This window comes from Cheilinus undulatus, linkage group 24 (genome assembly GCF_018320785.1).
Source record: "Cheilinus undulatus linkage group 24, ASM1832078v1, whole genome shotgun sequence".
Lineage (NCBI taxonomy): Eukaryota > Metazoa > Chordata > Actinopteri > Labriformes > Labridae > Cheilinus > Cheilinus undulatus.
This window is the reverse complement of record NC_054888.1, coordinates 7,839,610-7,852,356: the sequence shown is the minus strand read 5'-3', so window position 1 is coordinate 7,852,356 and position 12,747 is coordinate 7,839,610. Positions and strand designations below refer to the sequence as shown.

Below are 12,747 nucleotides of genomic sequence, written 5' to 3'. Positions count from 1 at the left end.
AGCAGCTGGCTTCCTCTTCTCTCTCTCCTCTCTGTCTCATTAGCATGCAGCTCACGCATCTGCCCATTCATAAAAGGGCTGTCTTGGAGTGGGCCAGTTCTTCTTGAAGGGACAAAACCCTCTCCAAGGTCAGCGTTCACAACGCTGGAAGAAGACACAATGGCGGAAATCCCACACGGGCACTTCCGTTTGCACCTTTTTCTTGCAAGTTAGATGAGTGAACAATGCAACGCGCTGCAATAATCTGTTGTTCATTAATGCACAAGAGCACACACACAGTGTTTTGGGTAATATGAATAATGGATAAAAGGCTAACAAAGGCAGCAATTTAAAAAGCATGATCACAGGATATTCATGCAGATGAGATAAAACACACTGAGGCTGTAAAAATGATAGATTTGAGGAAGAGAGTGTCAGTTTTGTGCTATTTCTATCACATCAGCTGGCTTCATGGATGTACAAAAAAAAACACCCTGATACACAAGCACTGGATCTGACTGTCTACTCTCACTTCTACCAATAAAAGGAGTCAGATAGCATCCTTCCAATGTCAAAGATTTAAACCATCAATGTAAAATCTGCTCGCCTGTTTGTGCCTTACAAGAAAAAAAAAACATATGAACACCACTGTACACTATTCAAAACATTATGATTCCAATTTTTTTGTCAATTTAGTTTCTATGAATCCTCATTTTACCTCATTGCCACATTTTGACTAAATTTTCTTCAAAACACTGTGTTATGAACCACCAGGCCAAATTTCAGACAAGAAAAACATCTCTAAGTTTATAAAATTAAGCATCGAAGTCCTGGGCGTCAAAGGGAGTAAGATGTGCTCTGGGATGCAGTGGGCGTGTCAATTGAATGAGCCACGCCCACTCATGAGAAATTATCACATTTTCTGAGTTATGTAAAGTTAAGTCTCATAATTACAAGACATCTTTGTTGCTGCTCATAACACTCCTTTTCCTGATCTTGCTCTTCAAAACAAAAGTCCATAATGATTCACATTGGAGGCTTTTATTGTGACAGCCTTGGCAGGAATAGAATGTGTCTATCAATGGACACTTTGCTAAACTTTAACACTGCAGCGCTGACCAACATGAATTATTGAACCGTTGCTGCTTTGAGTGAGACAAAGCCACAGTCTGCTTTTAATCATCCAGGACTAAAAACAAGTGAAATCTAGATTCAAACACACCTTCAGCAGGTAAGATGTTTGCTTCTGCTGCATCTGGTTCAAGTGAAACATAGACAAGCACTCCAAAAATTAGCCTGCCCCCTCACCTTACAGCAAACTCTGATCAGAGCGCAGCTCCCTGGCAGAAGTTGGGGATTAAATTTACTGTTTTCTGGCACAAATATCCCTTTTTTGATGCTTCTGATGACCCGTAGGCCACCGTAGATGATAGATTTGGGAAATTTATCTCTCAGTGAACAAAAACGCAGCATGTAGCTGGCTGTTATCTTTCAATAAAAGTAGTGACATCAGCTAACAACAGACTGTATTGAAATGAACGGCTCTTTGTTTTTATATCGTTGTAGCATTAAGGGGGCGGGGTAATTCTACAAAAGGACTGGTGACATGGTGGGGGACTATATTTGCCCTGCTAAAATTAAGCCAAGCCAGGGAGGAGCTGAACAACTTTCTAACAGTCTAAATCCATAATTCAGTCACACATAGATCTCAGAGTTTTCACATGTTTACAGCAGCCTTATTCCAACATATTTGGTGAGTTAATACACACATTTCATATGGAATTCACTCTACTTTTGGCACTAGTATGAGTGACGTTAACACTAATAGCTTGTCTTTAGTCCAACATGGTTAAAAGATCCAGGCTGTGGCTGTCTCTCTCTCTCTTTCAAACAGTGCGCTACTCCCAATGCAATGCTAAAGTTCAGCAAAGTGTCCCAAGATAGATGCGTTCAGTTTCAGCCAAATTCATAAATTCAATTAAAGTCCCCTCTTCTCACGTTGATAAAAGCCTTTTATTTGAAGGAGCCATATCAGGAAATTAAGTGTACTCAGCAGAAACTTAGCAACTTAAACATGTCATATAAACTAAAGATGTTCCAGTACCATTTTTTCCTTCCCCAGAACCAGAGTGATGGGTATCGGCTAATACAGAGTACTGATCCGATATGGTGTAAACTTCCTGGACTGACTGTGCGGAGGAAAACTGGCACATTATTTTAGTAAACTCAGAACACGGCTCAACAATAGAATAGCAATGTACAGTCCCTGTGACACTTAAAGTTGTTTTGCTTGTTAACTATTGTGAGTTTTACTGCTTAATTTTAAATTACAATACACAGAGGGCCACATAACAGGCTTTCAATCCATCTTTCTTCCTATTATGTTCTATTCAGGCCGTCTAAGCATGCGTAGTTTGACACAACATGATTTCATGACAGAACAGCCTGCCACTGGTTGGCAGCCGTTCGTCAGCATCAAGCTAAAAATCTGATCAAAGATGTTGATTATTGGATCTACCGGTATAGATGTAATCTTTAAGGTCCCTGAAAAGCCACCCGAGTCCCAGGCTTGGTTAAGACACTGCTGTAAGGGCTACAAAGGCATGGACAGCGTCAGTGGGATGGCACAACGGCTAGCTTAAAGAGGAAAAACAAATTAAACGACCCTAATATATGGTCCAAAAGTTATTTAACCTTTAATAACCCATGTCCTTTAAGACTAAGCCAGTCTGGAAGAGTTTTAACAAATACATACAGAGAATGATGAATGTTGTGATAATGAAGCTCAAGTTTATATACTTTGATGGTTTATCTATGAAATTTGATCAGGTGGGAATAACAGTCTTCTGTTATACAACAAACCTAAGGTACCAAAAAAATTTAAAGCCATTTTTGAGTGAAAATGTTTCCTTCCTACTGAAAAAAAGAATCTAATCTCTTTACTGTGATGACAGTGCTACCTGACTTCTCCTTATGTCTTTGGAAAAGCGATAGCTCTGATGCTAATTCTGGCCCAAAGAAGCTAGGAGGAAGAATCTAAACAGCCAGTGCTAACGGGGGTATCACACAGCAAGTCTTAAAACTAATTTCTCCTGGTTTTATGTGTGTTTCTACCACTTCTCCTCCATCTTATAATTGTTGTGATGTTCCTGTCTCAATTACGCTGATGACAGACTTCATCCTGGGTTTGAAAGCAGATGAACTTGTTACACATTGTGAACATTATGGTGGGATTTTGTTGAAAGACAGATTTGTTGTTCCAAATGAGGAGCTCAAGCCTCTTCCAAACCCTAAAACGCATTTCTCTCACGAGGCTCCATCTGTGTTTAGATTCTGTTTCAGGCCCCCCATCTGACAGCCGATATCCTCGTGGTTACACTTCATTTACTGCAGGATTGCATAACTGTCATTATTGTAGGAAACCAAGATAACAGATGAAGAGAGAGAGTGCAACTTGTCTTCCTAAATTGCATCTAAAAACATAAACATTCCTGAGTCTGACGCCACAATCAAACAGGTCCAGATTGAAACGTGATGTCTTCACCGAGCTCGGTCGCTGCCCTATTTCGGTTTTCGGAGGAGCTGCCCACTATCAAATGAAGGACGAGTGAACGCGAAGGGGCTCGGCGCAAATCAATAGGGATCAACCTCTTGGTATTGCTGCCACCCGTCCCTCCAGCTCAAAAAGAGCTCAGATCAATGCAGATGTGTGCGGTCGACAAGGATCTAAAGAGGGAGCACGCTGTGGACGCTGTCCTCCTTTCCACTCGCACACAACACCAGCTAAGATTAGACATTCAATTGGACCTGGAGGGTGGGGGGAGGAGACAGATTTGTGCACAGACTCATCAGTGATTGTGTTTTGAAATGATTTTGCATCACAGCAAAGAGAAGACGCAGGGTTGGCAGTCGTCATCCTCACGGTAGAGGTCATAGAGGGTCAAAGAAAAAGACAGAAGAATCACAGGAAGTGGATAATTTTAGAGATGTTAGTCATGGGACAATGTCGCACAACCCTGTGCTTCTGATTTATAATTCTTGTCAAGTTTCAGCGTTGTGTTTGGAGATGTTCCATGCTGTGATAATGTCAGCTGGGAACGCTGATGTTTTCTGCTGTGAAAGATCAAAAATGAAGAGCCATCAAAGTCATCATTTCTGGTGGGGAACCCCAACAAAGTACAGGTTCTGTTTACATGGGCTGGGTGATGCAGTCCTAGGGACCCATCGGCCCTGAAAACAGTCCATGTAGTGAGCCATACTGACGAACAATCAAGGCTGCATTTTGAACGCCTGACCGCCTCCTGACAGAAAGTTTGAAGTTGACCGATCGAAAGGGCGTTCTGCAAAAGTCACAAATGCAAACAAACCAAATGGCAGTTAGTGAGATGTGACTATGAGACAGAGGAAAAGTTTGCCAAGCACTGGCGACATTTCTGCCCTTAGAAAAAGAGATAAGCTAGCAAGAGAAAGAAGCCACTTCAGCAAATAGTGCTAGTGAGAAACAGTCGTTAGCATTAGCATCAAGCTAGAGAAGTCATCCTTTTCATAAGGTTAGCTTGGGTGTAATTCAGCCTACTTGATTGGCCACCAATATGCCAAACGTTATTAAAGTCTGAACCGATTATCTCTGATTGGTGATTGGGTGTAGACCTTTATGAAATAAAACCTTGCCCCTTTGCAGCATGCCTGCTTAAAACTACTAAGAGAGGCAAGAGAAAACATTGTCAGGAACTGTTTTACTATTTTCACCATGAGGAATATTCAAAGTACCAGCTGTCAAAATTTTTGTCACCATGTGTTTTAAAGTTCAAGTTTTTGGTTGATTAAGGGTACAAAATTTAGAGATTTGCCCTGAAAAGCCTACACTGACCTATAAGAGAGCCTAGGGGAATGATGTGCCATTCATTTTTTTTCAGGCTATTTTGGCTGTTTTGAATGAATATAGCAGCTTTGCCAGAGGATATTCATTTTAAAAATCATTTAGAATTGTAGTCTCACTCCCTTAAATTGGCTTAAAATGGCTAAGATAAACAAAAAACAATACATTTGTTCCTAAGGACCAAAAATGTCCCGTTGAAAACCCTTGAAAAAGCCTTTTTTATTTTTTACTTTTACCATTTTCTGAAAGCTACTGACATGATAATCAAATAACTTTTGAAATGTATTTTATGGATCTTTTTTTGTTGATACAAAAATCTGTGGAGTTCTGTAAATATACTAGCCTTTAAAGGGTTAAATCCCAAAAATATAGTTAATATTTGATATGTATATTTCAGGCTGAAATTGTTCTAATAGGCTGACTTGTTTGAATAGAAAAAAATGATATATATTATTTTTACAGCTGATTTTAGGAAGTGTGAGGTTTCTTTTAAATCTGACACTGCAAAAAAAAAAGAAAAAAAAAAGAAAAACCATCAAAATCAATGTTGCTGCCAATCACTGACCACTTTAAAAGAGCTTTACACCATTATTTTAAGCCCGTGTTTATAAAAAAAAAGAAAAGATGGTTATTAGTTAAACCCACTTGTAAATCTTCCGTTGTCTAATTGCAACACAAATTTAACCAATTAACCGCGCACATCCCTAGATTTTACTTGAGGAAAACTTGGCTTTTCAAGAGTATATTTAGTGTGTTGTTAAGACGCTGAGTGTTTCACTGGAATTTTACCTCAGGAACAAGTCTTGTTTTTATTTTCTGTGAAAAAAGATTAGTTGAGTCTACCTTTTTCACCTATTCTTGGCTATGTTGATGTATTGTAGATGAACGCCTCTGCTCAGGGTCTTCATATGTTGGACGGTGTGTATTCAGGAGCTCTGACATTTATTGTTGGAAACGGGCAAATCCATCCGCCTTGCAAGGTTAAAATTATTCCAGAAGGCTTCATAAAAGGCTAACAAGGAAGGCCACTTTTAACAGCTTTTCTCCCTCATCTTGCTATATTTATATGTGAAAGCAAGGGTTTATGGAGATGGCTGGAGTTCAACAACCCATCTCTACAATCATCTTTTGTCCTTGGTTTGATCTAGAGCCCTCTGGCATTTCAAAGAGTTGGAACCAGGGCTAGACTGGTAATCTGACACATCAGACATTTGCCCGGTGGGACAAGACACTTTGGGTCCAGTATGTTTTATTTATTTATTTTCTTATAAATGCTAACTTTTATTGAATTTTGCTTGGGTAAGGATATTGTCACTTTTTTAAAGGAGGGACTCAGATTGAATACACATCATTTTATTTGCATGGCATTTACTTCTCCACTTTTTGACAGATTATTTCAATAATTTGGTAAATCTTAAAAGAAAGTACGGTTTAGTTATGTCATATTTGACATGGGGTAAAGAGCCAGTTTGCACCAAGAAATGCCAGGGCAAGATTTTTTTCCAGTCCAGCACTGGTTGGACCTTTTAGAAAAATGACATCTATTTCAGAGTACAGGTGTTTAGGAGAGGAACGACCATCTGAAATTGCAAGAAAACTCTAAGAGACTGTCTTTACTGCAGAAATATGTTGGTAACACTTTGGTACCAAACACTGTCAATATATTTGTGCAACTTAATGTGTTGGAGCTTACTTGCAAGTTTTGATAGTTGGAACAAAAATACTTTGTAAAATTGGTTTTATTTTTGTTCCTATAAAAACTAAATTGTTTAACTTTTTCTAGTATTATAACAAAGTTTAAAAAACAAATCAGAGAACCCTATTCAACAGATTTAAGGAGGTGATTTAACCAGCATAAAAATAATCATATAGGCCTTTAAAGGCTATAAAATAGACTTGGAGGGTTGTCTGTTTCTTTTACAGGGCATTTACTGTATACCACAATAAATTTGATGATCCTACTTGGCTACTGTAGCTGTTTGGAGGAAAAGGCAGACAAATATGTGAGCTACACCATGACAAAAATGAAATTAATGCCATTAATCTGTTGGTAAACAGGTAGGAAGCCCTGCATTAGATATAGTGATTACAGTGCGGACACAAGGAGCTTTTTTTTGCTGAGTCTTCTCTCAGAGAAGTCAGTTTGCTTCATTGTCTCCCATGAAGCTACTCCCGAGTTTGACATTTTGTTTCACGCTCTGAACCACTGCTTTCAAGTCAACCTTAGCGCCTCAACCCAGGGTTTAAATGTTTCGAGCCCGGCCCCGCTGTCAAGATGAATGGAGGGGGGGTTTTTCGTCCAGTCAGATGATGGAGATTCCCATCGTGAGGAGCCGCGTCCGCCGTGTGATGTTTCACCTTGGGCCACGGGAATCAAAGCACCACCTGCGGACAACCTGAGCCACTCCTGCACAACAAACGCTAGTCTCCATGTCAAACAACCCCCCTTGAAATGTCACACATCTTCCTCCAGCTGTGGGAAAACCAACACCTGAATGTTGAAACAGCCTGTTTTAATGTTTTCACTCTTGCCACCACGTCGAATGCTGTAATCGTACCATATTTACACATAAATCCGTCTTAGCCGGCTTGTAACCGGCACTTCCAGGCTTCCCCAAGGCAGGTAGCCATTAACTCAACAAGAATGTGACATTATTGTCTGAGTCACACTGCACTCTCTGTACCCCCGCCGACCACATATACAAGACTAGAGCAAACCTATAATCAAGGAAGTGATAGAGACGGGTCATTCTTAAAGGAATTAGCAGCTTGACTAAATTACTGTTTTCTCTTCAAGTGCCAAGAGGTTAGCTCTGAGAACGGGTAAATGTCTGCCTGAGACTGGCAGCTGTTAACACATGAATGTGCTGGGCTTCAGTTAAGCAGAGAAAAAAGAATGTAAAGAGAAGGGCCAAGGCTGCTTCGACTGATATGGATGCGAGTGTGCTTCAATGGTGGAACTGTAAGGCTTGGCCAGACTCTGGCATGGCCATTTCTACCACCTTTCATTTCCTGTATGAATGTTTTTATTTACTCAAGCTGCCAGGGGACCAACCTTGAGGAAAGGCTTGCAGGTTGCTGCCATCATGCTTTATCCATAGACAAGAAAAGTCCTTGGGATGCACAGGAAGTGTTCAGAGAATCAGGATGTAAAGCTGCCAACAAAAACTACTTCAAAGCATTTGTTCAGCATTTCTTGTGTTTGTATTAAAGGCATTTTGTGCTCTCTACCTGCCTCTTCTATCCTCTCCATTCTCTCTCTGTTCAACTGTCTTTCAGGCTCATTCTCCATCACTCTTTCTATTACGTCGGCTACCTACCAACAAGTCTGGTTCTGCTCAAGGTTTCTGGCTATCAAAAGGATGCTTCTTATTATCCTCTGTGGCTGTCGACTGCTTGTGAAAAGGACTATTTCCTTTAAGGTGGCAACGGACGACTGCGGAGCAGTGATTCTGGTTCTGCTCAAAGTTTCTGCCACTTCAACTGATGTTTTATATTTCTATAACATCATGGCAGATGGCTGTCCACTAATGATTCTAGTTGAGCTCAAAGATTAACCACATGTAAAAGACAAGGTTCAGCAGATTGGCTTGGGGTCTGCTTGAAGTTTCTACCTGTTAAAGGGATTTTTTTTCTGATTAGAATGTGACAGACTGCTGTAGACCACGGGTTCTGGTTCTGCTTGGGGTTTCTACCTATAGAGGATGTTGTTTTCTAGTTGTTGTGGCAGATGGATGATCATGAATAATTCTAGTTCTGCTTGTGGTTTCCGCCTCTTAAGAAGTATATCAAGTCATGGCAGATAGCTGTCACCCATTGATTCTGGTTCTGCTCCAGGTTTCTGCCTCTTTAAAGGTAGCATTTTCCTATCAAGTTGCAGCAGATGACTGTGGTTCTGCTCCAGGTTTCTGCCTGTTTAAATTATGTTTTTCCTATCAGGTTGCAGCAGATGGCTGTCCACCAATGATTCGGTTGCTGTTCAAGGTTTCTGCCTCTTTAAAGGTAGCTTTTTCCTATCAGGATGCAGCAGGTGGCTTTCAACAAATGCTTCAGGTTTCTGCCTGTGAAAAACACTGCTTCTTTCTTACAGATGGTGGCAAGCGACCAAACATAAATAACTTAGGTTCTGCTCAGGATTTCTGCCTGTCAAACGGATGTTTTTCAATCAGGCTGCAGCAGATGGCTATCCACTAGTGATGCTGTTCATGCTCAAGGTTCCTGCCTGTGAAAATGGTTGATTTTTAAGCTAACATTGCACTAGATGGCTTTAAAGAAATGCGTCGGTTCTGCTCGAGGTTTCTGCTCAAGGTTTTCCCCTAACAGGTTGCAGCAGATGGCTGGCCACCACTACTTCTCATTCTGTTTGAGGTTTCTGCCCAATAAGAGGATGTTTTCCTATCAGGTAGTAGGAGATGGCTGTCCACTAGTGAAACAGGCTCTGCTTGAGATTTCTGCCTCTTAAAAAGTTGCTTTTTCCAATAAAGTTGCAGCAGATGCTTCTGGTTCTGCTCCAGGTTTCTACCTGTAAAAAACAATGCCTTTGTGTTACAGATGGTATCAAGGGACCGAAATAATTATTTAGGTACTGCTCAGGATTTCTGCCCATCAAAAGGATGTTTTTTACTATCAGGCTGCAGCAGATAAAAAGGTCCAGTTCTGCCTGAGGTCTCTGCCCACCAAAAGGACATCTTCTCCCATCACACCATGCATGATGCTGCACATATGATTCTGGTTCTGCTCAAGGTTTCTGCCTTTTAACAGGATGCATTTTTTTCAATAAGGTTGCAGCAGATACTTGTCCACCAGTGGTTTTGGTTTTGCTGGAAGCTTCTGCCCAATAAAATAAACTTTTTACTTGCAATGGTTGTTCTGTTGTGAATCAATACATACAAATAGTAAGAGCTGCATCTGCTGTATTCTTGCTGTATTCTTGCTGTATTAAGTAAGTGATTTGTTGTTAAATTATTGGCCTGTTTCTCCGCTGGTTGTAGCAAGTGGCTATTGTTTCCCTTCACAAGACATTTGGTAAACTAGTTCAACAACTTCTGGGGAAAAAAAATAGTCTTTGACAAGCTTCTGCTGTGCTTGACGAAGAGTGCAAATCTGTGGCTTGAATATAAACACTTCTCTATTAGCAGAATAAGAGCCTGTGTATGATAAGAGTAGCAATATGAGCTCGACAATAGCATGAATGATGGGATTATTTTTCCTTAAAATAAGGCTATGCTAGCATTGAGACATTCAACAGCATAGAGGGTATGAAAGAGAGTGAATCACTGTTTGATAAATACACGAGAATGGGGCTTCAAATTTAAGCTAGCTCTGCAAACTAGGCCCTATTTACATGAATGCTGCTCTACGTAAGTGCATATAGTTTGTATAAGGAGGCAGATGGCCTTATTAGATACGCGTTTTGACGCCTATGCGTGTGTCTCAGCCCCTGGTTGGGTGAATGGAGGCCATCTGGGATTGGCCAGGGCTTCTGTGAATGGAGCCGGGGAGCGCCATTCAGCACCGCGGACAGCTCCGCGCGCTGCTGTGGAGCTGTCCGCTGCTGTGGTGCTGAAAGCTGCTTTCTCCTTCCCCCCCCACACACACAACAGCCTACTTTGACCCACCTTGCTCAGTTTAGAAGCGGGTAAACAGTGACACGAGTAGGGAGGGGGGAAACGAGGCCTGTATGTAGGTGAAGGCCTGCCAAAGAGCAAACACATGTAGCCTTCCGCCACATTAGGCAGGGAAACCACCTCTTGACTTTAATGAAACGCTCTCGATATTAAGTGGGCGGCCATGATGAACACCTGGCGGACTGCGACAGCACATACACAGCACAGGCTCCTGGAGTTGTTTGCATATGGCAGCAGCCTCCTTCCTGCTCATTAAAAACGTGCTGTAAAAGCTAAAGCGATTTTAACAGCGCGAGGCGGGTCTTCAATGTCAAAGAAAATAGGGCCTGTGCACATTAGCATGGGGCCTGAACACAATAAGGAGATGAATGAACATGAGGCCTGAAGCCGGGAGTCTCCTTGAATCTGTCACAAGTCTCCATGGCGACAGGAGGAGGAGGAGGACCAAAAACTGGCATCTATCCGGGCCCAAATCAACAGATGGCCACCACATCACCCCCCACCTCCAAACACTCCAGCACCACCACAACCCCCGCCCCTTTCCTCTCCTTTTTTTTTATCAACCTACCTTGCACTGCTCCATGCACGTCCTCACTGAATAAGCCCCCGGCTCATATTTCTGAGTAAGGAGCTCAAAGTCCTCGTATTTCTCCTGGGCGTGCTGGTCGTAGCGCTGGTACGCCTGGACGCACTCGCTGCATCTGTTGGTGTCATCGGTGAGCAATTCGAGGCTGCAGTTCAAATTGTCCGGACTTGTCGACCCGTAGAACAAATCCAGCAGAGAGTAGGAGTTACAAAAGGAAAGGTACAAATCGCTCATATTTACAGCCCGCGTCCCCTCTTTGTCGGAAAGGCCCTCGCACAAGTCGTCGGCATTCGCGAGAGTAAAGCAGTCTTTAGATAAACTATCCTGGTGGCAAGTTTCAAGCCGCCACAAATGTTTGGTAGAGTTTCCTATAAAAATAGCTGGGTTTCCTCTGAGGCTGCTGTGTGCTGAGTGGGTCTGGGGTGACAGGAGGTGGGAGGGTGCGAACTTGACCCGGGTCCGGGCCTCGGCGCAGAACCACAGGTGATCAGAGAGGAGGATGGTTAAGAACAAGAGGGATGCCAAGGACAGTCGCCATCTCTGCGCCCTCTCTGAGTCGGTGAATGGCTTTTGGTTGTCGCGGGGGGGCTCTAGCCAGATTTGGAAGCCGTCGTCATCTTCTTGCTGCCAACACGTCCCAGCACCCCTGGTCATATTTTGGGAACCGGCCGACTCCACCGTGGGGGCTCCTCTGCCGCAACAGTCATTGACGTGGGGGTCCGCTTCGCGTTTTCCTCCCCTCAAGTGTCAGGTGGTGGGTTGTCCCGGCTTGCCTTTGCGTTCAGCGGTAATTCCCATCAAAATGAGCGTGGGCCGGGTGGCAAATTAGACGCTGGCGACCACGGGCCGCATCCTCCATGGCTGACCGGTGAAGCCGCTGTCCTCCCCGTCCGCCCTGAGCTCCTCCGCCGCCGCGCCGCTCCGCTCCTCTGCGTAGCCTCGACTCCCGTTTTTAGAAACACTCACCGACGCGTTTACGTTTTCCCCGGCCTCGGTCGTACAGGGACAAGGGCGCTATCTTCTTCCAACATGGCGAAGCAGTCTGTCTTTGTGTCGGCGGATGGGCCTGCAGCCTGTTACAGACCTCTTTTTCTTTTTCAAGCCCTCACCGTCTTCATCTCGCTGCCGTTGTCAAGTTGCCGCCATGTTCGCCAAGAGACGGTGTGTGTTTGCAGGAAGCTGCGTCAAGTTAGCGAGAAATAGTAGCTGCATTTCCGGTTAGTTCATTCAAAATAAAGGTTATTAGTCGACTTCAGTATGAAGGCTCATTTCCTTTAGAAAAAATTAAATAAAAGAACAAAAATAAGACCATAAGCATTCATGATAAAACACATAAGTCATCATTAAAAAATAAAACGTAGAAATTATAAACTAAAAATAGTATAATCATGAAAAGTGAAAATTTTGACATTTTCAATCATAGTAATTAAATGCAAAGAAGAAAACATATGGAATAGAGAAGAATTTATTTAAAAATAAGCTATAGTTTTAAATAAGAGATCAAAATTATAAGCTAAAGGTAGAAATTATCTAATAGTTGAAATGATAATAATAATAATAATAATAATGATAATAATAATAGTTGAAATGGGACAAGACAAGATTTAACTATGGAATAAAAGGAGATTTTTCTGAGAAAGACGGTTGAAATTATGTGCAAAAAGTGCAAAAATGTG

The 12,747-nt window shown here is 42.2% G+C and overlaps 1 protein-coding gene across 1 annotated transcript in view; it reads right to left on the bottom strand.

The window, feature by feature from the left end:
- LOC121506051 (transmembrane protein FAM155A-like) overlaps positions 1-12,193 on the bottom strand; it is a 67,447-nt gene extending 55,254 nt beyond the window's left edge. The window contains exon 1 of the mRNA XM_041781549.1: positions 11,054-12,193. Within this exon, the coding sequence (XP_041637483.1) occupies positions 11,054-11,725 (672 nt within the window). The 5' untranslated portion in view covers positions 11,726-12,193. The remainder of the gene's footprint in view (positions 1-11,053) is intronic.
- Positions 12,194-12,747: the final 554 nt, after the last annotated feature.